We start from the raw sequence: 27,966 nt of genomic DNA, 5'->3' as shown, positions 1-27,966 counted from the left end.
GGGGGGGTGGGACATTGGATTTTCATGGGGGGCACGTGCCCTCTTAGCTATGCCACTGGTTAGCAGTTACATTATTGGAAATTCTAATTATCATTTCAAGATAGATTCAATGAAATTCCCACTGAAATACACCTCCAGTTATTTATTGAACATTACAGTTACAAGTCACATAAGTTTTAAAAGACATTTATCGGTTTGGGGGCATTAAATTTGCTTTATTGGTGAGTCAGGAACACAAAGGCACAATGTACAAGATACATAACTTAATTTGGAAAGAGTCATCCCACATTCATATCTGGTAAAAATTTGTTTTGTCAGGAGTAAGAGTGATTCGGATTCAACATCTTACACTAAATGTCGCTTTTGCTTCAAGGATATTTAATCAAGTTTTTCACACAGTATTTCATATGCTATAACTTCAGCTGTGGGAATCAATCAACTTTTAGCTTTCATCTTTTGCTACATTAGTTAAGCAGTCTATTGTGTCATTAGTGACTTTAGTTTACTTAATATTAAGACAAGCTCTTGTTCTGGTGTTCTACTTACTAGTCTAGAGTTGCCCTCCTAACCAGAGTTGTGCATGTGAAGAGTAGTTTCTCTAAGACAATAGAGACTTTTCCACCCTGGGCTTGTTTTAAATAATGTATCACTTCCTCTAGTTCCTGATCAAATATCACCTTATGTTCCTTGAATGATGTGGCAAGCATCTCGACCAATCATACTTAATATTTAAAACTTGACCCTACACTACAAAAAGGCATCAAGATAACTATCTGTAATTCTTAAAAAAAATAAATAAAATAAAATATCAAGTCATTAAATTGACTAAATCATATTGACAGAATTGTTTAAAAATTAAAATTCCAAATTTTATGAAATACAGTATATCAAAAGCCTAACAACCCTCCCCCAAACTAATACAGTTAACAGTATATCTTGCATTTATACTTTCATGACAACAGATAATATTTTACAGAAGTAGATCTGGTGACCTCAGCTGCTCACAACACTTTTATCAGTGATTATATTTTTCCTTGGCCAAAGATAATATGTCTTATACAGTATATTCACTATTAAACTATACTTTCATTGAGCACTATTTTTTGTTATCTATCCTCCACTGTTTCTTATTAACATACTGTTATCAATGTATTTCCATCAAGATTTTGGCATTATCCTTATGTGTGCAAGCTTGCTGTAACAACTTGCATCATTTCCACAGTCATTTGTTAGAGCTCACAGGTGGCCACTGCTTAATTAGTCACAATAGCACATAATCTCCACAAATAGCTTTAAAGCTGACTTTAATATACAGTACAGTACCAGGGTTTAAGACTGCCAGGAAACCCTCTGAATGTCATCCTCTTTTGAATATGGGAAAACCCAATATAATGAGATATTTCATATACAGTATTTTACCAAAAGACTGACATATGCACTCATAGTAATACTAAGAAAATAGTAATCAACAATGAAGCATAATACATAACAAATTAACAAAACAAGAAACTGTGAAATGGTCTTGCTTATGCAATCAAAAGGTTCAGTAGAACATACTGCATATCTATACTGTACTGTAAGAGTGAAAACAAGAATTCTCTTGAGAAGCATCAGAAAATTGAAACTTCGATGAAAGAAAGATTTAAAGATTGTTCAAAAACAATATTTCTTGGGCATTAAACTTTGATGAAACTTTTCATGAGTACAGAGGAATTACACCTGCCTATTCTGATAATGATTATCAATCACATCCAAAACAAGCAATTGAAAAAAAAAAGAGAAAAATGAAGCCTACTCGGTATTCAATTACAGTATTTTTTGTAGTGGAACTATACAAAACTTTAGTTTGAATTAATTTAATTCTTAATAAGAACAAGATGTAAGCACATGATTTGATGGTTACAACTTACATGTCATGGCTGTCATCTTCTTTCACAATGGTCAAACTTGTGATGAAAAGCACATAGTCATATTTATATATAAACACAATGACTGTCACTCACACAATGCTTTCACCTTCCTAAAACTTGCAGACATTGCATAAAAATATAAGAAACTGATATTGTCATCAGTCATGATTATCCTATCTTGACAAAAGTCCTAAGTATGTCTGAGCTCTTTAAGGTCCATAGATCTTAAGTGTTCGATCCATTGAAGTAGATGCTAAATAGGAAGCATTTGATCCAAACCGAACTCCAGTGGCCATGGCTGTGTGGTCATTAAATATCCTAAGGTCATTCCACTGCTTACACAGGTACACTCTGGAAGAAAGAAATCACAAAATTAAATGATATACACCTGTGTGTGTAGGTGGAAACTTGACAGTGATCCAAATAATTTTATTATTATACAAATAATGCATAACTAACTCATATACAGTATGCACGTATATATATACAGTGGTCCCTCGGTTAACAAACGCCTCAGTTAACGAAATTTCGGTTAATGAATTACTTTCCTTAAGAATTTTCAATTCGGTTAACGAACAAAAATTTGATTAACGAAATTCTTACGAAAACATGTCAACATGTTTTGGCTTGCTCATCGGCTGGTAGATTAGTCCGCCAATACAGTAGTAATCAGTTCTAGGGCTTACATTCTTTCCCATTGGAGTAAATATCAAGAAGGTTGTGCTATTCAATATTTTCCAAGTTTTATATTAAAATTATTAGTCATTTTAACACTTATTTAACATAATTGCAGTACAGAGAACTAGTTTTTGGTGCGCCCATCAGCCACTTCACTCACCCACCAAGGCGTCTGTTTATGTCTCTGTTCAGTGGAGGAAATATCTTGCTTGTGGCTCTCTTGAACACAGAGTATTTTTATGTTTTTACAGTACAATTATTGGTCACTCTAAAATTTATTTAACATATTGATAATATATAGCGCAGTGCAGTGTTGATTTAAAGAGAATAATCTTGAATTACACCTAGTGAACTTAAAATTTTATTGGTGAAATGACTGCATCAAGCATGGTTCCCCTGGAAGGTGATTTCTCCTCCATCCCCACTTCCTTCTCTTCTCCCTTCTCCTCCACCCCCACCTCTAATTCCCATCATCAACTAGGAACCTTCTACATACAAACCTCAAAGAAAATGTACTTTACCGCATTTTGTTTTTACTTATACAATATATATATACATCTTCAGAGACAACTTCAGTTGCCTCTGAAGATGTCTTGATTAAAGACGAAAGCTAAGGTGCTCCGTTGTTTCCCCTTTCCCGTGTGATTTTATCAAGATATATATATACAGTGATCCCTCGGTTAACGAACTCAATACGTTCCAGAAGGTCGTTCGTTAACCGAAACCATTGTTTCAATGGGTTTTTGGGTAATTGGCTCCAGCTCACCGAAAATTGCCTAAATTCAACAAAAATGGTAGAAAAGTTCACTTACTTTGAGGTGTGTATGTAGAAGGCTCCTGGATGATGATGATGATGGGAATTAGAATGGGGGTGGAGGAGAAGGAAGAAGAGAAGGCATTGGGGTGGAAGAGAAGTCACCCCATGGCACCATTTCACCCATAAAATTTTAGTTCTCTTGGTGTATTTCAAGATTATTTTCTTTAAATCAACACTGCACTGCATTATATATTGTCAATATGTAAAATATATTTCAAAATGACCAATAATTTGCTTGGAAACACAGAAAAAAGCATTTAGTTGAAGAGAGTCTCAAGCAAGATGTTACCTCCAGTGAAAACAGAGAGAGACTAACGCCTGTTTGCTGTGTTAAGAGGCTGGATGCCGCGCATTAAACTAGTCACTTTACCTTCAATTATGTTCAATAATTGTTAAAATGACTAAAAATTGAATATTAAACTTTTAAAATTATTGAATAGTATAAACTTCTTGATATTTCATGGTTATCAGCATATATATATATATATATATATATATATATATATATATATATATATATATATATATATATATATATATATATATATATATATATATATATATATATATATATATATATACATGCTGATAACCACTAACCTTGTGAATTCACATCTTCAGGGGTGCAGACTGTACTCATCCTGAAGATGTGAATTACACGAAAGCGCTTGGGAACTTCGTGTTTTCTTTTTCCTTGTGGTTATCAGCATATACCTGGATCACGCTCACCTACAGTGATTTACTTGCATATATATATATATATATATATATATATATATATATATATATATATATATATATATATATATATATATATATATATATATATATATATATATATATATATAATTCATGTAGATCCACAATGAAAATGTGGATAAGATAAACTTTGATAAAATCTCACAGGAAAAAGGGAAACAATGGAGTGTTTTCAAATCAGGTCATAGAAGACTTTCAGTTACAGTAAGTCCAGTTAAAAGAATTTACAGTAAAATTAAAATCTAATTAACCCCCTCATATACAGGGAACCTCTTGGTGCTGAAGAATAAAATCGTCTGAAGTTATCTAAATAATTGTTAAATATGGCATCCTTTTATGAAGGGCATAATATCACACTGCAGAGCCGACCATATACATCTCTGATTTCTGGATATCGTTCCTCTCCCTTCTAGTGCATCCATCCCCACATCCCCATACCATTCCAACAAATACTTTGTTTTTCCCTCCTGAATATGAACTTCTGAATTATAAATTTTCTATCCATATTTCTCTTTACAGTATCATAGTAGAAATGTTTTTAGAACCTCATCCATTGGACATTTACCTGACATCTGTCCCTGCAACAGCTAGGTAAGTGCCTGACTGGTCAAAGCAAAGGTCCATGACTTCATATCCTTCATCTAACTGGATGGTCTTAAAGTTCTTGAGTTTCCGCAAATCCCAGAGCCTTACAGTGGAGTCTTCTGCAGCCGTTGCCAGGTAATAACCATTTTCACTGAAGGCAATGGAACTAATAGCTCCACTGTGACCTAGAAAAAATTTAACATGTTTTATTAAAAAAGAAAAAGAAAAAAACCTTGCTCTCTCCTGAAGGTCTTTTGTCAAATTATACTGAGGGTTTGTCTGTTTTGAGTACCGGTACATGTATGTAGTGAATCAAGGCATCACTGCAATGTGGACACAGTGGATTTTGAGTAAGTTGGATTTGTAAAGACAGTGATTTGATTTAGAGGTAAGATATACAGAACGGTATTCTCATTTCCTGGGGAGAATAGTTTCAGAGAGGTGCATATGCGGTGGAGATGTGCTCTGTGCTATTTAATGTATGTTTGTGGATGGTTGTACTGGGAGGTATAAGTGGAATTTTGTTGAGTTTGTTGGAGACTGGGAGTACAGTACGCCTGGATAATTTGCGGAATTTTATTCGTGGATGACACCTTGGATGTACCCAAGAATGTCTGCTGGTTGTTTAAAAGTTGCTGGCATTTTCGCGGCAGGACAGGGAGCCATTCGTTCTAAAGACAGTAATTTTCTTTACCTGTATTGTATATATGTGTGTGTGTGTAGACACACAAAACGCATACAAATAAATAATTATGGGAAAAATCCTCTCACAAATAATCAGAAACAAATTTATTAAAAATGTGAGTCTACTCAGTGCTTTATTAATAACAAAGCACAGAGTAGACCTGAGGGTAGACTCACATTTCTAATAAAATTGTTTCTGATAACTGTATTTGTGAGAGGATTTTCCCATTCTTATTTGTTTGTATGTGTTTTGTGTGTGTGTGTGTGTGTGTGTGTGTGTGTGTGTGTGTGTGTGTGTGTGTACACATACACACACACACATATATATATATATATACAATAAAATACATACACTTCTTTGTACACAAGTAAAAATGTACCCCCTGGTCAACGAATGTTATTCATGGATTTGGCGATTCACGGCCATTTTGAGAACCTAACCCCTGTGAATTTGTTTTCTATTAATTAATTTCATAAAGTGAGTTCATTTTTATTGCTATGTTTAAGTACCCAAGATCTCTCTTGGCTCCTTCCATATAAGCCCTGAATGAATATTTAATAATTAATTTATTTTAAGACTTTTAGTAAGTACTTAAATGAGATAGTGGATTACTTGTTGAAAAGTTAGAAGAAAAGTGATACGTAGCTGGCCTTAGTGAACGACCAGATATCAATACAGTACTAAACACAACTTCATCACACTATCACAAAGAGACTGGGATCATCATGCTAGTTCCCTAGTCAAAAGTCCAGTCATATACTGTACTGTACATACATAAAAACCAAAACCACTTCCCTCTTTCACAGAAGCATCAAATTAAAACACACATGGTAGCACACGGAGACCTCAGCCCCTCACCCCCAGCATCTGACACCACCACCCTCATCCACCTCACCCTAAATCCCCCTCCCCCATCTACATGTTATACCTCAAAATTTTGTGGCCAAGAGATTCAGTGAACAATATATGTATGAAAAGTAGAAGTGTGTTTTTCCCTCACCTGAATACAAATACACCCATAATAAGTTATTAAAAACAAAGAAAATCTTCTGATACACTATACAGAAGTACAATTTACCTGGGAAATTTGCAACATTTGAACGTTCCTTCAGATCCCAAATTTTGATTGTGGCATCCTGAGTTCCTGTGCCAAGAATAAGACCATCAGGGTGGAACTGTGCAGCAGTTAAAGGTGAGCTAGCGGAGGCATCATTCACCTGTAGATAAATACAATAAGACATAAGTACATAAAGTATATATAATGTTAACAATTCAAATATAATGTTTATATTCTATTAGTACAGTACTTGCATTACAGTAATGAAGAAAAACAACTTTACAGCCACTCACTACTTGTGTTATCATTAACAAGACATACGGTACTGTACTTAAAGTGAAGGGATGTACAGGGTATTATAAAAGTAGTACACTGCCAAGAAAGAATCAGCTAGTTGCATACAAAAAAAAAAAAAATGCTGCTCACTCTCAGTAGAACAGCTGAATGGCTTAAATCTACCGGTATGACCCACTCAAGAGTAAAGAATTCAAGAATTTGATGCAAATAAATGACCTAGCACCTCATGTAATTCTGCTTGCAATAGCAGCCTACAATAGGGGTTCTGTAATAAGCAATGTAAGAGATTCTGACAACAAATACTCAGAGGTCACATCAGTCTGATTACCATGACTGTTAACAACTAAACACTAATGGTTTGAATATTAAAAGCTTCCTTTTTTCATTCTGACTGACTGAATGAATGTGAATAATTAAACAGGTGTAACAACTTGCATCATCAACAATAACTGCCCACAACAGTGTGTGTTGCACTGTATTAACCCTACATTCATGGCTTCTATCTTAACCTCTACCAGAATTAAAATGGTTCAAGTTGAGGTCTTAACAATCATTATTATATATATTTTTTTTTCATGGACAACCAGGTTTGTCTTTTAGGCATCCCAAAAGTGGAAAGTGATAAAATGGGGGTGCCCAAATGGGCACCCTGCCAAAAATGTAATCAAAGCCAAGCCCTGGTGTTATCATCTTCATTCTCAAGAAACTGTTGATGATAAGACTTATAGTAAGAATAAAATGAATACATATTCCTATCTGCTGGCCACGTCAGAAAGTTTGGTCTCACCTTACACAATACACGACCAGTCCTTATGTCAGAAAATGCCCAGTTATGATCACGGGATGCAGAAAGCAGATAATCGCCAGTAGCATGGAGAGATAGTCCAGTGACAGCTTCATCGTGAGCACGGATCAATTGCAATGTCTGGGATGTGCCAACATTCCATACACGGATCTGAGAAAAGAAGGTTCTAGGAATAGGAACATAAAAGATGAAGATTGCTAAGTGGTGAGCACAATTACATAAAACTTTTATACTAAAGTATTAAGTAAATTCAAGTAAGAACACACATTTATGCAATATCTAAAGATTTATATATAAAATCAATTGACACCTCATTTTCCATTGAGCAGTGATGCCCTACGCATATTCCAAATGCATCTTCCATTAAATAATTCAGTGTACAGTTCTGTAATCATATACTGTACACTACCACAACTTACACACTTACACTACAGTATCTCACAGTATTTTAATTTTTCCTTTCTTCTATACATGACTTCTGTCTTGTTCAATCTTCACTAATAACCAAGTTATACAGTATACCACATTTTAAATTTCTCTGCCCATCATAGACATCAACTTTAATATTATTCAATATATATAACCAGCTTCAACCTGTGTGTCACATACAGTATGTAGCCTTTTCATATTTAGGAGACCAACACTCCACTCAACTACACCTGACTGAATTTGTAAGAAAATCCCCAGTCTCTAAGCCAATTTGGAAATAATGTCACTACAACCTTATCGGAGGGATAAGATGAAACTATCCCACTCATCTCATTGTGGCACCATGTTAATAACACTAGCTTGTAGGAAATGTTAGACATGTACAGTAGGCTCTCACCAATAACGTTTAATAGGTGCCTGAAAAACACCGTTATTAGCGAAAACGTAATTTGTGTGACATTAAAATACATGTAAACAAGGGTTTATTGGTGCTGCCGCCACAAGAATTTCACCCATTTTTCCCCCTTGAAGCCCTCCTAACACTTTTTGTAAGCTGAAATAAAAAGAATTGCTATTCAATCATCAAAATAAAGAGTTTGAGTAATATAACACTTAGCTTGGGGGAGTTTTAGAAGTGCTTGGTGTGATGATTGTTCCGTATCTGAGGGCCGCGAACACTTGCACTGTCTTTCATTCTACAAGCTAACCATTTCACAAGAAAATGCTCGGTTATCACTAACAACCTGTTTCTATCGCCTTTATCATTCATAGCTCGCCTCGCATTTCCATCACTACCGAAATATTTTTAGCCAGCGCAATACTCTTCTTGGTCTCCTCTAAGTTCCTCTTAATATTTCGCACTGTAGACTCAGGACAGTTCAATTTCCTCACTTTAAAAGTTCCCAGTCATTCAGGTGGCAAATCACTCCCTCTTCCACCTCCCCTAGCCCCCACAGGCAAAAATGCAGAAGCCATTATTGATCACCAACCCTAACAACCACTGGTTATAGAGGCAAAAACTCACACGTGTGCGCAGCGCTGTATTCCACTGAGCGTGAGTGAGAGTGAGGCGGACCGGACAACTACGTCATCAACAAGGCGGCAAACAAACGCTATCATTGATGCGCTCGGACGCTTCCCGCGAAATTTACGTTATTCAAGAGAATCCAGACGTTATTATCGGAAATGGGTATCTATTGTAACTTACCGTTATTGTCGAAAACGTTATTGTGGAAGTAGTTATTGGCGAGAGCCTACTGTAGCCTCATACAGTTCCCATCATCATTGTCGTTTTATGGTCATTTTCCAGGTTTCCACGGGTTAGTTGCTGTTACCCAATGATAGTTAGTTCTCCATGCTGCATGGCCTTTTGTTCTCTCTCTTGTCAGGTTCCTAACTCTAAATTTATTTCTTACAATCTCTCCCTATATCATATTTTTTGCCTATCCATGCCCCCCCCCCCAATTCCATATTATTTAAGTTCAGGCATCTCTTGACCTTACTGGTCTTATCATCTCCACATGCCCAAATTACCTCAGCCTGCCCCTCCACCGAATTTTGCCACATTACACATCCACCTAACAAACATAATTTTAACTTGCTTAATTCTACTTATGTCATCCTCTTTAACTGATCATGTTTTACTGCCATACAATATCAATACTCACACCAGCCATGTATTAGCCCCTGTCTCTAGCCAAGTTAAAGGGAACTCTACCCAAAGCTTATATAACCACATACATTCTTGCTTTCACTCGGAGGAAAGGTACTCTTGCCATCAATAAAGGCAGGAGTTCCTTAAACTTCTTCCAGCTATTTCTGACAATTGCAAGTGATCAGGCTTCAGTACCCCCACCAAAACTAATCATGTCAGCCAAGTAACAGGAATTCATCAACACAGTCCAGGGACATTTCCCCAATGTTGAGTTTCTCTAGCCTTGCTGTGAGCAGACAATTACCTGCACATATACAGAGAACTTAAAGTCAATAACATCCCACAGTCTGCCATCTACTCCACTAATACCTCTTGGAAACAAGACATCCTAGCAAGGCCTGACTTGTACGATGTATCAAGGCTCAGACTCATTGAAAAGCATATCTATCATTCATAGCATGAAATTTATAGGTGTAAAATTATTAATGCTGTAGATATGCCATAAGTTTTACAAGAGCTAACCCCACAGTATGCACAATGAGTGCAATTTCGAAACACATGCAAAACCAATGTTGGCTGCAGGGATGACCTGGTGTCAGCAAATGTATCAAAGGAGGAGTATTTCAGCTGCTGAAAACTAATAGAAGGATTTCAAAGGCCAATCCTAATGAAAGTAAACTTATTAAATCTAGCCATGCCTCCTTGCAAATTCCATGAAGGGTTTACATGTAATCTAACAATGAAAATCAGATGTAAGAAAATACAACCCTTTAGTTAATAGCAAATAGGGATATCAAATGCAAAGCTGCTGAAACTCCATGTAAGTTGATTCAATCACCAGGAATAACATGTGGTTCCCCTGAAACCATAAGTTGGCTCTCTGTAATTTTTGTAGAGAGTAAGTCCTGGGCCTCTCTACTGTATATCACAAAAAGAACAAGAAATAATTATGTGGAAAAAGAGAGGGGGGGGGGGGGCTTCAGGTTCTGCCCCACCAGGGTAACTGCAATTAAAGACCAAAGTACAAAAGCCAGTCCACTTGCTAACATACTAGACCAGTCTGTAAAGGGATATTTATCTGTAAACAAACCTTATACAATGGTGTAATCAGTCTTACTTTAATAATAACTCCTCCATAAAGCACAGACAAGTTGGGTCATCAAACAATATAAAACTAGTAGGCAGAGCTTAGAAGGAGACATTTGCTCACTGTGGCTGGCAATTGGAGGCTGCATCCAAAACAGCAGACTGACTTTGATGTCAAGGTAGTAGGCAGCTATCAGACAGGGAGGTACTCCTGCCTAAAAAGTCATTGGAAGCATAATAACCAAATCCCAGGTTTGCTGATCTGACTGACTTTCTGCCTCATTTACACACAATTGCAGGGTCTCAATAGTTTTTTCCCTTAATTTGACAACACAACATACAGTATACGTATATTGTTTCTCACTCTTGATATGTTTTACTTTGTTATATTTATTTTTTTATTTACTTATGGTTCAACTTTTTTTTCTGCCTCCCAGACCCCGATGTGGGTCAGTGACCTGTGCTCGGGTGGGCTAATCCCAGTTAAAAAAGAAAAAAATGTTGTGGCTAGGGAACCTTTGCTTCCAATCCTCTAAATCAGAGAGCTGCAACAGGGAGGGATGAACTAGCATAAGATCAGTCCCCAGCTGCTAGCTTGGGGAGGTTATCTACTGTCTGAAAAACTCCAAAATAAGATGCACATTAATAGGTGCTAAGTTAGAGATAGTAAACTGAGGTACCATGTCTGGAAAATCTGGGTCACATACACCAGCTAATCCACTACAGGGTATTAGAATGCCCACCAGGACTTACAAGATGCAGAAAAATGTAAACAGCCCTTACGAATGGCAAATACTAACACTATTAATACAATCTTATCAGAATGATAACACATAGACCATGAGAAACTCCACTAACTACACCTTAAAGTGTCACAAGTATGTGAAAAGGCACTCAGTTTGTAAAAATGAGGGCTAGAGTGAACATGATCATTTTCACAACAGGAAGCAACTGGAAACTGAAAAATCAATTGTGAAATTCAAGATGGTGAGTGTCATACTGGACAGGAAGACAGCTTTTATAAGATCTCCCCTTTTCAGGCCAACAAGTTGCAATGGGGAAGGATGAACAGCCATAAAATCCATCCAAAGTCACAAAGATATGGGTCTACTGCTCTAAAACCATCAGTCAGGAGAGTTTAGAGAGCTGCTTGGTGGAGGGCATCATGTTAAAAATATTTAGAGAATTCTTATTAAAATATGTAAATATATGTGATGATTGACATCTCTAGATAAAAATTGAGCTTTGGCAGGAGCTGATGAGTTTAAAATAATATATCAAGAAATAAAAAAAAAAAAAAAGACAAAAACATCCTTGTCAGTTTTAACCTCTATCCTTACTTAAATCATCAAGCCACACACTATGCCTAACATAATTCCTGCTGTCATCACAGACTCTATGTACTGTACTACCATATTTGATACTTATTGTATCAACATTTAAACTGTCACACAACACCTGAACAAGTATGTACTGTAATGAGAAGCAGAAGATAAATCACAGTAATTTTATATTGTAACACACCTGAGTATCTGGTGATGCAGTTATAATGGTGTCTTCTGTTGGGTGGTACACCACACATGACACCTTCTTTGTATGCCCTTTAAGGATAGCAACAACCTTAAAAGAAAGATTATTTTGCTGTTTACAATTACATATAATAATAAATCAAATTAAAAAAACAAAAAACAAATTGATTACTGTACTGTACCAGCATTAAGGAAAAAAAGTGGGGATATATGATGCTGCAGTACCTATGATGGCAAATCTTCCTTGATTCATAAGAATCATAGTACAGTACTATACTTGTAAAAATCTATAGCTCTTAAAATGCTCTGCCATGTGAATAATATTGCTGATATTGTAAAACTTATATCAGAAAAATTTTTGCCAAATAAGCTGTTTCAGTTTCAATATAAATTCAGAAGAAATTTCTATATCTTATGACAGAAAAGCAGTGTGATTCATGTCCTGTAATTTACCTCCCTGAGAAAATTTTCATTCTATTACCACAATATTTATGTACAGCGAGGGGGGGGGGGTGAACAAACAAGACTCAGCTCTGTGTGTGCGTGTGTGTGTGTGCAAAGACCTTCTGTTGAGTGATTTTAAGGGAAGGATAAGCTGCTGATGGGAGATGCTATGTTGTATGAAATGACCATGGTAACGTTGATATAGATAAAAAATACTTAGGAGCTTGTTGTGATAAGGGAATATCACAGTAGAACACATCTAACATTGCAGTAAGAATTCATATATAAGTGAATACAGGAAAAATTTATGTGTACAGTATATTTACTCTTGTTTATATCCATCCTACATTACAATAGGAAAAAACTTGAACAACTTGAAAGTGGAAAATAAAATCCTGACCTGCTCTGTATCCTTATTGAAAACAGTAGCACATTTATCACTACCACCAGTGACTATCTTGCTGGTGTCTTTCTGGTGCACGTCCACAGCCAAGATACCAGGTACTGATGCACTATGTAATCCCTGAAAAGAAAATGTTTTTAAGTATGACATCTTTCACCCTACAATAAATATAAATAATTTAACTTGCTCCCTACCAAGATAAATTAATTTTTACCAATTATCCCACTGGAAATCTTAAAACACATTTTATTCCGAGTCATTTTCAAATATTTGCAAAGGTAGATCAGGGGTTATTGAACTGACATAAGTAAGAGTAAGAATGCAAATGAAAGGACCAGAAGGGTGGCAGATGAGAAGCTGAGGGCCTACAAGTGACATGCTACTGTTTGTACACACTCATCTACTCAGCACAGGATTAAATAAACATGAACTGACACCATGTGGGCACACTTGGCACAACCCAGTCCAGATTAGCGAAGTCCAGACCATGGATGTATGGATTAGCAAGGCTTCACTGTAGAGTACTGTACGGTATACTACTTTTACCTTCTCCATCACCTGTTTATATTACATGAAGAAAGATGTAATCATTTCAAAAATTATGCACTGGAGGCAGAGATAAGGTGATAAATATTATGGAGCATTGTTAAGTATTTGGACTGAAGATCTAAGTCAATAGAATGCTTGATGATTCCCGGACAAGAAGTCATGCAGAAATTTTATGCCAACCCATTGTACAGTGATGAATTAAAACCCAGACCCCCAACAGACACTGACACAGGATGTTCCAGTGCAGAAAACTCACAGATCAGTTGTCAATAACCTATAGATTAAAAAATAAACTCAAAATTTGTCACAATTATTCATATTAATTTCTAAAAGGTTTACAGAAAAGCTGGTGGTATATCATTTACATACTGGATGAGAAGCAAGGGTGGTGAAACCCCTGATCTGTTCTGCAGGAGTGAGTCCCTCAGGAACTGTTCGACCACGTCGCTTTCGCTCCTGTGTCAAGACAGTAGCAGTATCCTGCAAGCGAGCCACAACCTCCTCTGTCAGCCCGGCACCCTCACTAGGCACGTCAGCTGCACCACCAGCTTCTGCTGTGGCAGCCTGTTAATTATCAATAATAAAAAATTATTTAATTTGTACAACATTAAATACATAACTACAATATACTATACTGTACACAAGTGATTGTGGGCACTTCGTGCCCGGTGGCGAGTCCGGTGGTGAGTCCGGTGGTACAGTTTACCAAAGCGTGAAAGTTTGAACGCTCGTGCTTGGCTAGTGCGCAACCGCAGGAAGGATGGCAGCGTACAGCGACATCGTTTTCCAGCGTAAATAAAATAGTTAATTAATGCCTTCCTAAAGAAACCTTCGACATGGGACCAGGTTTGTTCCACTCTACGATTTTTTTTGCGATTTTTCCACCAAGTTTGATGAAAAACAATTGTGCCGTTTGTGCTGCCCAGAACAGACACACACACAGACACATGGCTATTCCTATAGTATATGAGATAATCATGGTCGTGGGTGGTATAATCATGGTCGTGGTTGTTATAATCATGGTCGTGGTTGTTACAATCATGGTCGTGGTTGTTATAATCATGGTCGTGGGTGTTATAATCATGGTCGTGGGTGTTATAATCATGGTCGTGGTTGTTATAATCATGGTCGTGGTTGTTATAATCATGGTCGTGGTTGTTATAATCATGGTCGTGGTTGTTATAATCATGGTCGTGGGTGTTATAATCATGGTCGTGGTTGTTATAATCATGGTCGTGGTTGTTATAATCATGGTCGTGGTCGTGATACTTACAGTATCTAATATACTAAAAGAAGGAATAGAATAAACGTTAGAATAATTAATTAAAGAAATATTCGCCATAAGGAGAGGTTAAAATCATAAAACAAAAAATTATTATGTATCACCGATGATCATTCCGAGATAAATTATATTATGAAGAGAAGTGACCTTGATTCTGGTTATATTAGTCACCATCTGCTTAAGTCATCACCTATGTTAAGTCATCATAGTCAGTTTTGGGCCCATCTCACATGACTGACCGCCCATCGATGTTTTTTCCGCGCGAGGGTGTTAGTTTTCAATGCGTCTTATTATTTACGCTGGTGGATGTAGGACCTCCTACCCTCACTGACGCAGCTATGATCAATTTGATGTTATTCTTGTTTATAAATGCCTTCTAATCTGTCTCAAGTCTATCCGTCCTGTCTATTGCCATCCCAACTGTCTGATTGTCTGCGTGGTGTTTGAATGTAAGCCCATCCGTACTCTTTGTGTCGTCAAATGTGTCTGTCTTATCCGTTGTTGGCATGTGTCTGCCTGTTTGTGTAATGCGAACCAGTCAGTCAGCTGTCTGTCTGTCATGTTAGTTGCCATATTGTCTATTTGTGCATGTATGAATCTGTCTATTTTTGTCAACCTCCTGTCTGTTTCACTGTCTACATTCATCCTGTGTCTATTGTAGTCATTTTCTCCATGCAATCCTGTTATTATCTCTTTTCCATATACAGTCACCCACAGGAATAAGTATACACTGTAGCTGTAAGGTCGTCTGGTAACGTTGAAACTGCGCATCCAGACGCATGATGAAACTCAGCTCCCCCCCACCTGTTATCTCTAACTATTTTCTCTTTTCCCTTCTTTATTCTTCTATTTACTCATCTTCTGTCCTTTACTAATCCAAACAACATAAAAAAAAGAAGGCTAAGAAAAAAGTGGGGGGAGGAGGAGGGAGCCGTACGATAACTGCAATCGTGGGCTGACAGCATACAGCGAATGAGGGTGCGCCAACTCCGTAGACTTGCATCGTTTTCCATCGTAAATATAATTGTTAACTAATGCCTTCCCAAAGAAACCATCGACATGGGACCAGGTTTGATCCACTCTATGAATTTTTTGCGATTTTTCCACCAAGTTTGATGAAAAACGATTGTGCCGTTTCGGCTGCACAGACAGACAAACGGATAGTCCTATAGTATATTAGATAGAAGAGATACTAATATCAGGGACAGATGTAACCCTGCACCCATGTCCAATACATAAGATTTACACCGAGAACAACATAACTTCAGTGGTTAAAGTCGGAAAAATGCTGATTACTGATCTCAGCCTAATTTTATTTTTTTGTCTGCACAGCCTTTCAAAAGTTACTGATGCAAATGAATTACATACAGATGCATTGATTGGGGTAACATTCTATAGCAGATTAAAAAAAAGGCTAAACAAAATAAACAGTTAGCCACTTTTGAATAAAAAAGGATTAACATTTAAATCCTACAATACATTTTTTTCTCCATTCATGCACACCTCATCCTCCTAGGATAGAGGTTGGCCAAGCAAGTGCTCATCTCCAGATTCTTAACATTCAGCAGTAAGATTACCCCACTCCCTTAACAGGAAAGATCCTAGTTCACCAAAGGGTTCTTCCACCATCAGCAAGTACAGTACACCTGTACAGTACAGTATCCATTTATTGTGGAGTACATAAGGGCTTCTGTACACAAATGAAATACTACCCTCTGCCTGCAAAGAAAAATTGCTACTAACTGAGCTCTACATTTATTTTTTTCACTCTTCAAGCCTTTCCTATTAATACTGCTGGGTGGCTGGAATAAAGAACAAAAGGAAGAATATTGACCCAAAAATCACTCTTTCTGTCAAAGGCTGAAGCTCTCACAATACTAATAACTTACCAACAATCCATCAGAAACCTAACTCCACCAAAATCAACCTAGAATAATCTGTTGCTCCTAAGAACAAACTAATCACCTTCTTAATCCCCTGTGCCAGCATCTTCTTCAAATGAAAGGCACCCAGCATTTGACATAGCAGTTGTCTCTACAGACCGTAGGTCTTATTACAGTCAGGAATGTCCAATTCAGGCAAGGTAATGGCTCTGTCCTCTATGAATGTGTGACCTAACATGAATCCAGGCTGAGACAATCAACTGAATTCAATTTCAACCCAAGAGTGCCATGCGCGCACACACACACACACACACACACACACACAAAATAAAAAATAAAAATAAAATAAAAGACATTTCAGGATTAATCCTTAATTTCTGACCTTCTTAGCCAGATGGGTATCATAAGTTAACAAAACAAGAGGAAGGAAGAGTTGCTACAGAAGCTCCAAAAAAAGGACAACTAAGCACTCCAATGATAGTTGGCCTTTTGTTTATCAACCAGGACAAAGTTCCGTTCCCTAACCCTCACACTGAACAGACCTGGTCATATCCTGGAACCTCTGGTAAAATCCATGGGGCATATGTTTTTTTACAGATTATTTAAAAGTACACCTGAAAAGTAAGCCTTGTAGGCCAAAGATAACAATTTAAAAACAAAGAGAAAAGAAAGACTACCTTATAATAGCAAAAATTCCCTCAATGATTCATCATCAAACTAGATAATTCCTATATAAAAAGACAAGGGAATCACAGAATCCTTATATTCAATCAAATTTAAATTGAACTGAGAACTACAACAGAAAGTTGCCTTCTAGTCAACATGTAAATCATAGTTGGAATGGAGGAGGAGGCTTCAAATCAAATGAGGTAGAAAAGCAAGGTTGATTCTGGAGTCCCCTTCTAGCAGCCCACTACAATTGGGGTCCTTGAGGTCTTTGGGCTGAGTCTCTAACATCTGCCCGAGCTAACCTGTTAATCATCATCTAAGCAATAGCTTCTCCTACATGGCCAACCTTATGGTGAAGCTGCCCTCCCTCCCTGTCTAGAGAAAATATTCCCTCCATAAGCTCTGGCCCATGGATGCAATGAGTGAGACAGCTGGGAATTGTCTGCCATAGCAGATAGGTCCACAGAAGATCAACAGAGAGCTCATCCAAGAAAAGGACTTGTTCTAACTCTCCTATCATCCACTGCTGCATCCAAATATCTCATTACTCATACTCTATCTTTGACATTGAAAACTTCAATGTAATCATTTGTTTCCCCAAAGCCTCTCTCTTCTTCCCTTCTCACACTCCTTGAGGGTTTTATATACTGTATTCACAAATGATCTACCTACCTCTCATACCCTCTTTTAAGTCTGATACATAATACTCTGGGACTAACCCCTTGCATTCAATCACACAATTCAACCTTTCATCACTCATCAACATTACCACATCTGCTCCTACCCTTTCAGGCACTCCAGACTTTATGCCCCATCATATGTCAATCAGATGTATAATTGCAAGATGACACATTCAGTAACCATTCAAAACAAATAAATTATCTGTTGAAACAAGATATTAACTTTAAAACAACATGTTCTTTAAACAAACATAGCTAACTATCTACTAATACTGGAATCAGGCGTGAACTTACAATTGTTGGTCCAGCAGGGGCAGCTGGTGCAATGCCAGCTTGGGGCTTCAGTGTTGCCAAAGCCTCACGAGCAGCAGTTACTTCTTTGTTTAGACGGGCAATCACACGCGTGGCAGCATCGTGCTGATACAGAGCATGGCTGACAAGAAAAATTTTTAATCTTATTGTTTTATCAAGTTTTCCTTATTTCTTGAAGCGAATTGGAAAATAAAAGTGATAAAAGTTTGCTTCATAATAGAGAAGAGAATGATAGTTGATATCATTTAAAAATGAGGGACTGAGGCACAACATACCATTATCTGTCCTGGAACAAGGAGCTTGGTTTTCTGCAAAGGTCTTCATTACAAGATATACCGTATCTATAAGGATTCTTGAGGTGCATATGAGCTAGCTGGGAGTGAATTAGGTAAGTTCAATTGATAAAAAATATCCTCCATCCAGTTTCTTACCGGTTAGAATCTTACAGGTCACTCCATTATGGCCTACAGGCTATCCCACTATGTAGCTGAGAGGAGGAGATAAGTGACCTAGTTTCCATCCATTGGTAGGATTCCTAATCAACAGGAAACTGAGAGGGTTTGAAATATGGAGCTCCTATTAATTGCTGCTCGTGCTAGAGATTCAAGCTGTAAGGGAAGTGGCCGACAGAGTCTACCCCAGTAAATGTGAAGCATTGTTGGGTTTTGAAATAACAACTGAGTAAAGAGGTGGAATCATTGGTTTGATTCTGGTTCAACGTTCAATAGGAAAGGAGTTACTATGTAGTTTACAGAGAATTAATCCAAGGAAGCAGTATGAGCTGTTGTTATGCTAGGGGAGTGTTCTAGCTGGTGGTCACTTGCCTCTTCCCATTACCTGGAGTGTATTCGTGTACAGTATTCACCTCTTACCAAATGCCAGAGAAACATGTGCTTTAGCAGTGTGTGTGTGGGTTGAATTGGCCTGATTACTTTAGTTATTAATAGATATAAGTAACTCTCAAATGGAGTTTTAAAAGGATACAGAAAAATGAAGTAATTTTTTAACCATTTCTCTGTAGCAGGTGAGTACCTCTATTTGAACATTTATAATCATGAAGTTCAGCAACTGGAATTACCCCATGGTGCTCCATAATTGTTTTACTCTACAATACAGGTACAGTATAAATCGTCCATTAAACATTAATCAATGGGTGCAGTCACCAAGTAGCAACTTCACGCATTGCAGCACTATATGTAAACAATACAAAGCTGGAAGGTTATGTGAACAGATGCATTTTATATGTCCATTTACTGAGACTGTTTATGCACTATTTTGGGTGATTTACGTAAGTTATAACATTGCAATATGCTCGAATATGTTTATGTGACATTTCCACTTGCTTATACAAATATCAGAGAAATTCAACAAATACTGATTGTAATTTTGTCATAATAATGTATGAGTATCTCCACAAAAATGAAGCCTAATTTTGTTATCCATTCCTGACATTGAAGACGAATAGAAGAAAGGAAACATAAGTGTATGCAAGTGTCATTGTCATCACTTTACAGCTAATTTTCACGACTGTTGATTTTTCTATATTGTCACAGGAATTATAATACTTCTTGTGTTCTTCAGTATACCTCAACATGTGCACCTTTAGTAGGACGATGCACAACCAAGCAATACACTTGTATTTCACTTTATATGTTGACCAACACTTCCCTCATCACACTGTTGAAACAATTGGTTATACTTGAACCAGTATTTCAATGTCAGTAACAAGAATTTGAAAAACATTATCCTTGAGTCCCTCAAATATAAACTGTAGAGACATAAACCTTAGTTCCTGGCGAGCAGTTTGGAGCTGCTGGCGAAGTGTGTAGGAGTGAAGCATCACTGCATCCCACTCATCCTGTAGAGCCTTTAGGATGGCAGGAATACTTGTGGCACTTGGAGGTTTTGGCTTTGCAACTGGTGGTACTGTTAAAAATAAAAATTAAATGAATTATATTAGATAATCACACAAACAATGTATGACCCAAATAACATCACATTTTCTTACATAAGTTTCATTACTACATACTGCACATTATAACTGAAAAACTGCCATACCCTCTCTGTGACCCTACACTGCCCTACTCTCTCTGTGACCCTACATTGCCGTACCCTCTCTGTGACCCTACACTGCCCTACTCTCTCTGTGACCCTACACTGCTGTACCCTCTCTGTGACCCTACACTGCCGTACCCTCTCTGTGACCCTACACTGCCCTACTCTCTCTGTGACCCTACATTGCCGTACCCTCTCTGTGACCCTACACTGCCCTACTCTCTCTGTGACCCTACACTGCTGTACCCTCTCTGTGACCCTACACTGCTGTACCCTCTCTGTGACCCTACACTGCTGTACCCTCTCTGTGACCCTACACTGCCGTACCCTCTCTGTGACCCTACACTGCCCCTGCCCTACTCTCTCTGTGGCCCTACACTGCCACTCTCTGTGACCCTACACTGCTGTACCCTCTCTGTGACCCTACACTGCTGTACCCTCTGTGACCCCTACACTGCTGTACCTCTCTGTGACCCTACACTGCTGTACCCTCTCTGTGACCCTACACTGCTGTACCCTCTCTGTGACCCTACACTGCTGCCTCTCTGTGACCCTACACTGCTGTACCCTCTCTGTGACCCTACACTGCTGTACCCTCTCTGTGACCCTACACCCCCCCCAACCCTACACTGCCCTACCCTCAAACACTGTACCCTTCTGTGACCCTACACTGCATGCCCTCTCTGTGACCCTACACTGCACTCTCTCTGCCCTACACTGCCCTACTCTCTCTGTGACCCTACACTGCCGTGCCTCTCTGTGACCCTACACTGCAGCCTCTCTGTGACCCCTGGCTGCATCCCTCTGTGACCCTGCCCCTCTGTGACCCTACACTGCCCTACTCTCTCTGTGACCCTACACTGCCGTACCCCTCTGTGACCCTACACTGCACCCTCTCTGTGACCCTACACTGCCCTACCCTCTCTGTGACCCCTACACTGCTACCTCTCTGTGACCCTACACCCTACTTCTGTGACCCTACACTGACCCTACACACTGCCCTACCCTCTCTGTGACCCTACACTGCCCTACACCCCTCTGTGACCCACTACATACCCTCTCTGTGACCCTACACTGCATACCCTCTCTGTGACCCTGTGACCCTACACTGCAGTGCCCTACCCTACACTGTGTCTCTGTGACCCTACACTGCTGTACCCTCTCTGTGACCCTACACTGCTGTACTCTCTCCATTGTGACCCTACACTGCCCCTACCCCTGTGACCCCTACACTGCCCTACCTGACCCTACTGCCCTACCCCTGTGACCCTACACTGCCCTACCCCCTGTGACCCTACACTGCCCCCCTGTGACCCTACACTGCCCTACCCCCTGTGACCCTACACTGCCCTACCCCCTGTGACCCTACACTGTCCTCTAACAACATATTTGGATATTGTTGTTAAAATCTGTTTTTGTTGTATCCAGATGCAAGAATTATTTAATAATTCCACAATCCCTTACCTCAAATAGTTTGAATTAATGAGGTTTCACTGGACATGATTTTTCCAGCTTTTCTATAATTTGCCTAATTTTTTTTTAAATGAACCCCCATTAACCCTTTGGTACTCTTGGCCATGGTCGGAAATATCACCCCTTAGCAGTATTTGATGCAGGTTGTGCTGGAAACAGGAACGGTTTTTCCATTTTAATAAATATTGGGTAGAGCGATCCAGACCCAAATTCCAACCTTAGAGATGCATCTGCCAGCCCAAGAGGCTAGTGGGAGGAACTTAGGTGGTAGATAGGACCAGTCCACTGTTCCAGCATTTCTGCTTATGGGAGGGGTGCATTTACTGTGAGATACTGCTGAACGGGAGCACTTAGCAACGCATGCATTGAAAGAACACGAGAGGGTTAAGTACACACCACACTGGGAGTAAAGATTGAGCTTACCTTTTAGTTCAATCAGCTGGTCTACTGTGAGTTCCTTGTTAGTAATAGGATCCGTGCCATTCTCTGCAATATATTTTTCCAGTAGCCGGCGTTCAAAGACAGCACCAGACAGAGGTGACACCACCGGCTGATCTGGCACCTCACTGCTGACTGAAAATGACAAAACCGGAAAACCTAAATTTAGTTTGCATATTAGGCAGTAGGATAATGGATGTGAACAGACAGAATGCTTGCTATACCTGTACTGTACAGTGATCCCTTCATAATTTGGGGTTAATGGGTGGGCAAACCTTTCTGAATTTAGAATTCAGAATTTGGTGAAGACCGAATTTTCTGATGCATTGAATATATCACTGAAACCAAAATGAAGAAGTGTGTATACAATCACAAGAGCGCAAGGCGGGTTGAGGTTCAAACTGCAGGAGTGGGAGTCACATAAACACAAGTACTGTACAAGTAAAGTATTCATCTGTGACTAAAGGAGCTAGTTCTTGAATCTAAATCTAACTGTGCTGTAATTTGACTGAATTAAATGCATTAAAAATTTCATGCAAATTTTGTACAGTATGATATAAATACTCACTGCATAATGTATTGCTGATTACAGTACTGTACTGTATTTCTATACTGTAATTAGATAACTACATTACAATAAAAATTACACAAATTACAGTCCAGTACAGTAATTAAAAATTGCATAATTAACATCTGGAATGATTACAAAATGAATAGAATTAGCCATTTTGCTTTCAGGTGCAATATTTCTGTATTAGGAGGTATAATAAATTCCAAATCATGATTTCATAAATATTAAAATGCCTCAAATTAGGAGGAATTCTTAATTCAATAAAGCTGAACTGCAGAGGAATTTTTGAGATTCTGGAATATGTTTTAGCTGTACTGTAGCATACTGTACTACTGCAATAGCATAATTGATCTCTCACAAGAAAATTGTGTACAGTAGCATTACAAGTTACTACAATATATTTACTGCTAACACTGCATAATAATAATGTAAACCGTGAGGTAGTTTAAAAAAAAAAAAGCCACATTGCCAGATGATTACACTCACCTCTTCAGAAATTAACTCCTTCACTACGAGGACGCCACCTCTAATATTTTGTTTGGTTAATACCAGACGATTTTATTCACCTCAGAGGGATCCATGCACAATGAGTTAGAGGCTATGAATTTCATTTATTAAATTTCATGTTATTTAAACAATATCCATAATTATTTGTACTACATTAACAAACAAAATTTATTTCATCTACAACAAATTAGGATCACCAAAATATCAGCTAACTTTATCTGATGATCGAACATCTCGAAGCACTATTAATACTTTACTGTACAATACGGTAAACTCTTCCATAGCTGTCTGTATTTCTCAAGACCTTTGCCATTCTGGATTCTTAAAAAGTGTGGAGAACAGTGGAGTATTCAACTGGTAAATGCTGACATACAGTACTGTTAAATACACATATCTTTTCAACAAAGTTAACATTACTGGTAATATCCTGTACAGGAATGTATTTACATACTGTATTGTATATAGAAATGTAGACAACTGGATATAAAAATACTGTAGTTAAAAAATGAAGTCACCAAAACTGCCGGAGAAAGACCACAGGCTCCATTTAGCACCACAGTAAACACACTCACTCAGCTAGAACTTGTGCAATATGACTTTGTAGAGTACAGTACAGTTCAGGGTTGTCAGAGTATATTCTAGTTTCCTGAGAATTCCAGTTCATTAAGTGCTAGATATTAAAACAATTAAAGTACAGATGCTTCCCGACTTACGACAGGGTTACGGACCGACATCCAGGCCATAAGTCGAAATGGTCGTAAGTCGGAAATGCTTAAATAACACATAGAAAATCGAAAATGGGGGTCTCCTTTTCTTCTCAGCACCACAAAATACTCACTTTTAAGCTTGCCAGCCATTTTAAAGTGAATTACAGATGAAAATTTTGTCTGTGTACTGACTTTGACACTCGAAAATACGTAATTTGACCAAATTTAGTACGACTGAGGCAGGTCGTAAGTGCGGGTGGACGTAAGTCGAATACAGTGACCCCTCGTTTAACGAACGCCTCGGTTAACGAAATTTCGGTTAATGAACTGCCTTCCATAAGGATCTTCAATTCGGTTAACGAACAAAAATTCGGTTAACGAATTTCTTACGAACCGACCTCAACATGTTTTCGCTTGCACTGACCGGGCAACCAGCTTTAGTATCAGTCCGCCAATACATTAATCGGTTCTAAGGCTTACTATTTCAGTAAATATCAAGAAGTTTATACTATTCAATAATTTTACAAGTTTAATATTCAATTTTTTAGTCATTTTAACAATTATTGAACATAAGTGAAGGTAAAGTGACTAGTCTAATGCGCGGCATCCAGCCTCTTAACACAGCAAACAGGCGTTAATCTCTCTCTGTTTTCACTGGAGGTAACATCTTGCTTGAGACTCTCTTCAACTAAATGCTTTTTTCTGTGTTTCCAAGCAAATTATTGGTCATTTTGAAATATATTTTACATATTGACAATATATAATGCAGTGCAGTGTTGATTTAAAGAAAATAATCTTGAATTACACCAAGAGAGCTAAAATTTTATGGGTGAAATGGCGCCATGGGGTGACTTCTCTTCCACCCCAATGCCTTCTCTTCTTCCTTCTCCTCCACCCCATTCTAAATCCCATCATCATCATCATCATCCAGGAGCCTTCTACATACACACCTCAAAGTAAGTGAACTTTTCTACCATTTTTGTTGAATTTAGGAAATTTTCGGTGAGCTGGAACCAATTACCCAAAAACCCATTGAAACAATGGTTTCGGTTAACGAACGACCTTCAGGAACGGATTGAGTTCGTTAACCGAGGGGGTCACTGTAGGTCGTAAGTCGGGGAGGAGCTGTACTGTACATCATTTCTGTATCACCATTAGAGGCCAGATTTTCAGCCACATAAAATCATTAAAGAAGGCAGGCAAATAACCAGGACAAACAAGTAAAATAAGCAAAAATAGGCAGCATAAAACTGAAAAAAGGTAATGTTTTACTTTAAAAACCAATTAAAATAATATTATGTCAAATATCACAACAATATTAGTAAAATACGATAGTTAACCATCAATTTGCTAAATTTTTCAATTTTATTTTTCACATTTAACATTTAAAACTTTGTTACTGCTCTGAGAGAAAATGTGAAAAATAAGTTACATTTACAGATGGCCACAAAATTTTTTCCATAACGTAGCCTCACTTGGTACAGTATATTTTCCTTGGTAAATTTCCTTACGGTAAATAAGACTTCAGGATTATTTTTCAGTTTCCAAAGAGAAATGTCAGAATCAATAAATGCCCTGTACACGTCCAACGAAAATTGAGATTGTCGACTGGAAGCTGTAGTGTGCTCTGTTGACCAGTTTTGTGTCAAGTGTCCAGTGCTGGGAGTAGTGCCATTAATAGTAGTGGCACAACATAGTAGCACTATTATGCCAATAGTGAAAAAAGGGGTGCCACTTCTTTCACATATCAATAGGGGAACAGGTAGCAACATTTTCTTTAGTCAGATCCAGTGCTACTCGCAAATGATTGGCTAAAGTAATTAAATCTAAGCAACTCCTCAACAGTCATTGGTTAGATCCTAGTGACAACGAAGGTGGTGCACCAGGCCAGAGAAAAGTAACCTAAAGTGTTTTGGAATACAAATGCTCATCAGTATTACTTAATACTGTACGAAATTGCTGTGTGTTCAGTCACTGACCTTTACCGTCTTCTGCTATTCATCCAGCATTCATTCTAATTGGCTGAGGTTGATAACATTGACGATCTAAATCACAGAATTCAGCCATTTGCAAACATGGTTGGATTAGGGGTAAAACTTTGGTTTTGGTCATCCATGTATTTAGATATCCAAACTAACTTAACCTATCCAACCTAACCTAATGTAACCTAACCGATTCCCCAGATGACTGAAACTAAAATAATACTGGATTAGGTTTGGTTTACAAGTGACCAAATCCAGCAATCTAGAATCAGAGTTATCAGCTTTGATCTATTAGAACAAATGCCGGACAAATAACTACAGTAAAGGTACACGACCAGACAAATAACCTTTGCCTATTCAATATCCATTAGCAAAAACTTTCATACATAGTATTTCTTTGTCTGTGGGATGGGTTTAAACCATATACTGTACAGTATTAGCCAAACTTAATTCAGAGACATGGTAATAAATTTAAGAAAAAATACTAAAATCTTATATACCTGTATAATATTGGTTTAAGTTAATATATAGGACTAACCCGCCAGGGTTGCATAGTGCCGATGGGGCCGAATCATCTCACATCCAGAAAATGCCTCAAATTTCACCATATTATAGTAAGTTCTTTCTGTTTAATATAACGGGGGTCCGAAGGAAGTTAGGTAAGGTTAGGTAGGTTTGTTTGGTTAGGTCTATTCTTCATACCCACAAATGTTAAGTAGCATTTATTTGAAAAATATAAATATTTTAACATATTTCCACAAACTACAACAATGTCCACTATAATATAACAATGAAAATCCGACGGGTGAGCCCTATATAATTATCCTGTTTTAAAACCAGGATATTGAAAGAAAACACAGCCTGGGGTCGAACCCCCGGCATATATAAGTTATTTCCGAGGAAAACGTCATAGAAGAAAAGTGTCTTATAATTGTCTGAATTATCGGAATTCGGAAAAGCACATTTTCTATTAAAAATTCTGGGTTTGTACAAAACTGCAAATTTACCGCTTATCCTTTTCCTTCTTTCTCCCACAAATTTGTATTCAGTATATTAAAACAACCATAATGATCTAATAATAAATACAAGATATAAGAAAGAATTCTTTTTCATAACCTTTACTTGGAAACACTCAAAACCCAGGACACGCTGTAGACTGAAGCCACACACTGGACCCTCAACAACGCCGCCTATTATAACCTACATAAACATCAGAGTTATTAAACTATCACCCATATGCATCCTATTAAATGTATGCTTAGTATGTTTGACATATAATCATTGAAAGTCATAACATATGGTTTCCGGAGGTTATTTTAAGGGTATTTTTCGTGTATCGTCCCAAAGCATCCAGTGGCTGACAGAGTCGGCGAATACCGCGCTTATTTTCAACATGAATTTTCTGTACAGTTCTTAAATATACGATAAAATTAATCTTCTTGGTCATAACCTAAGTACTTGTAGGTGTTACTGAAACAAGTTAAACAAGTAGTTTTCCGTAGTTTCAGGGAAAATATGATTTAAATTAACCACTTACTTGCGCATATGAGAGACATGTTTTGTTTATGTAGTCAATCGAGATGTTTTACAAAAGTGAGTTGATATATGAAATCAATAGAAAAAATATTTTGTACCAACTATAGTTATTAAAATCAAATTCAAACGCTTTTAATATAGTTAACGTATAATTCATCGTAAAAATTGTTTTTTCATCAATAGT

General features: G+C 37.7%; 1 protein-coding gene across 1 annotated transcript; it reads right to left on the bottom strand.

Annotated features, from left to right (window-relative positions):
• Positions 1–122: 122 nt before the first annotated feature.
• On the bottom strand, positions 123–27,850 carry LOC121874468 (pre-mRNA-processing factor 19-like). Its single transcript, XM_042378585.1, has 11 exons — positions 27,784–27,850; positions 22,465–22,614; positions 20,298–20,439; positions 18,496–18,634; positions 14,057–14,251; positions 13,136–13,258; positions 12,287–12,382; positions 7,576–7,743; positions 6,513–6,651; positions 4,730–4,934; positions 123–2,261 (listed from the first exon to the last, which is right to left on the bottom strand). Exons 1-11 carry the CDS (start codon positions 27,800–27,802, stop codon positions 2,120–2,122), a joined length of 1,518 nt encoding a protein of 505 aa, XP_042234519.1. The 5' UTR covers positions 27,803–27,850; the 3' UTR covers positions 123–2,119.
• Positions 27,851–27,966: the final 116 nt, after the last annotated feature.

Source organism: Homarus americanus, unplaced genomic scaffold (genome assembly GCF_018991925.1).
Source record: "Homarus americanus isolate GMGI-L3 unplaced genomic scaffold, GMGI_Hamer_2.0 scaffold11794, whole genome shotgun sequence".
NCBI lineage: Eukaryota > Metazoa > Arthropoda > Malacostraca > Decapoda > Nephropidae > Homarus > Homarus americanus.
The sequence above is the reverse complement of the archived record's forward strand: the minus strand, read 5'-3'. Positions and strand labels throughout refer to the sequence as shown.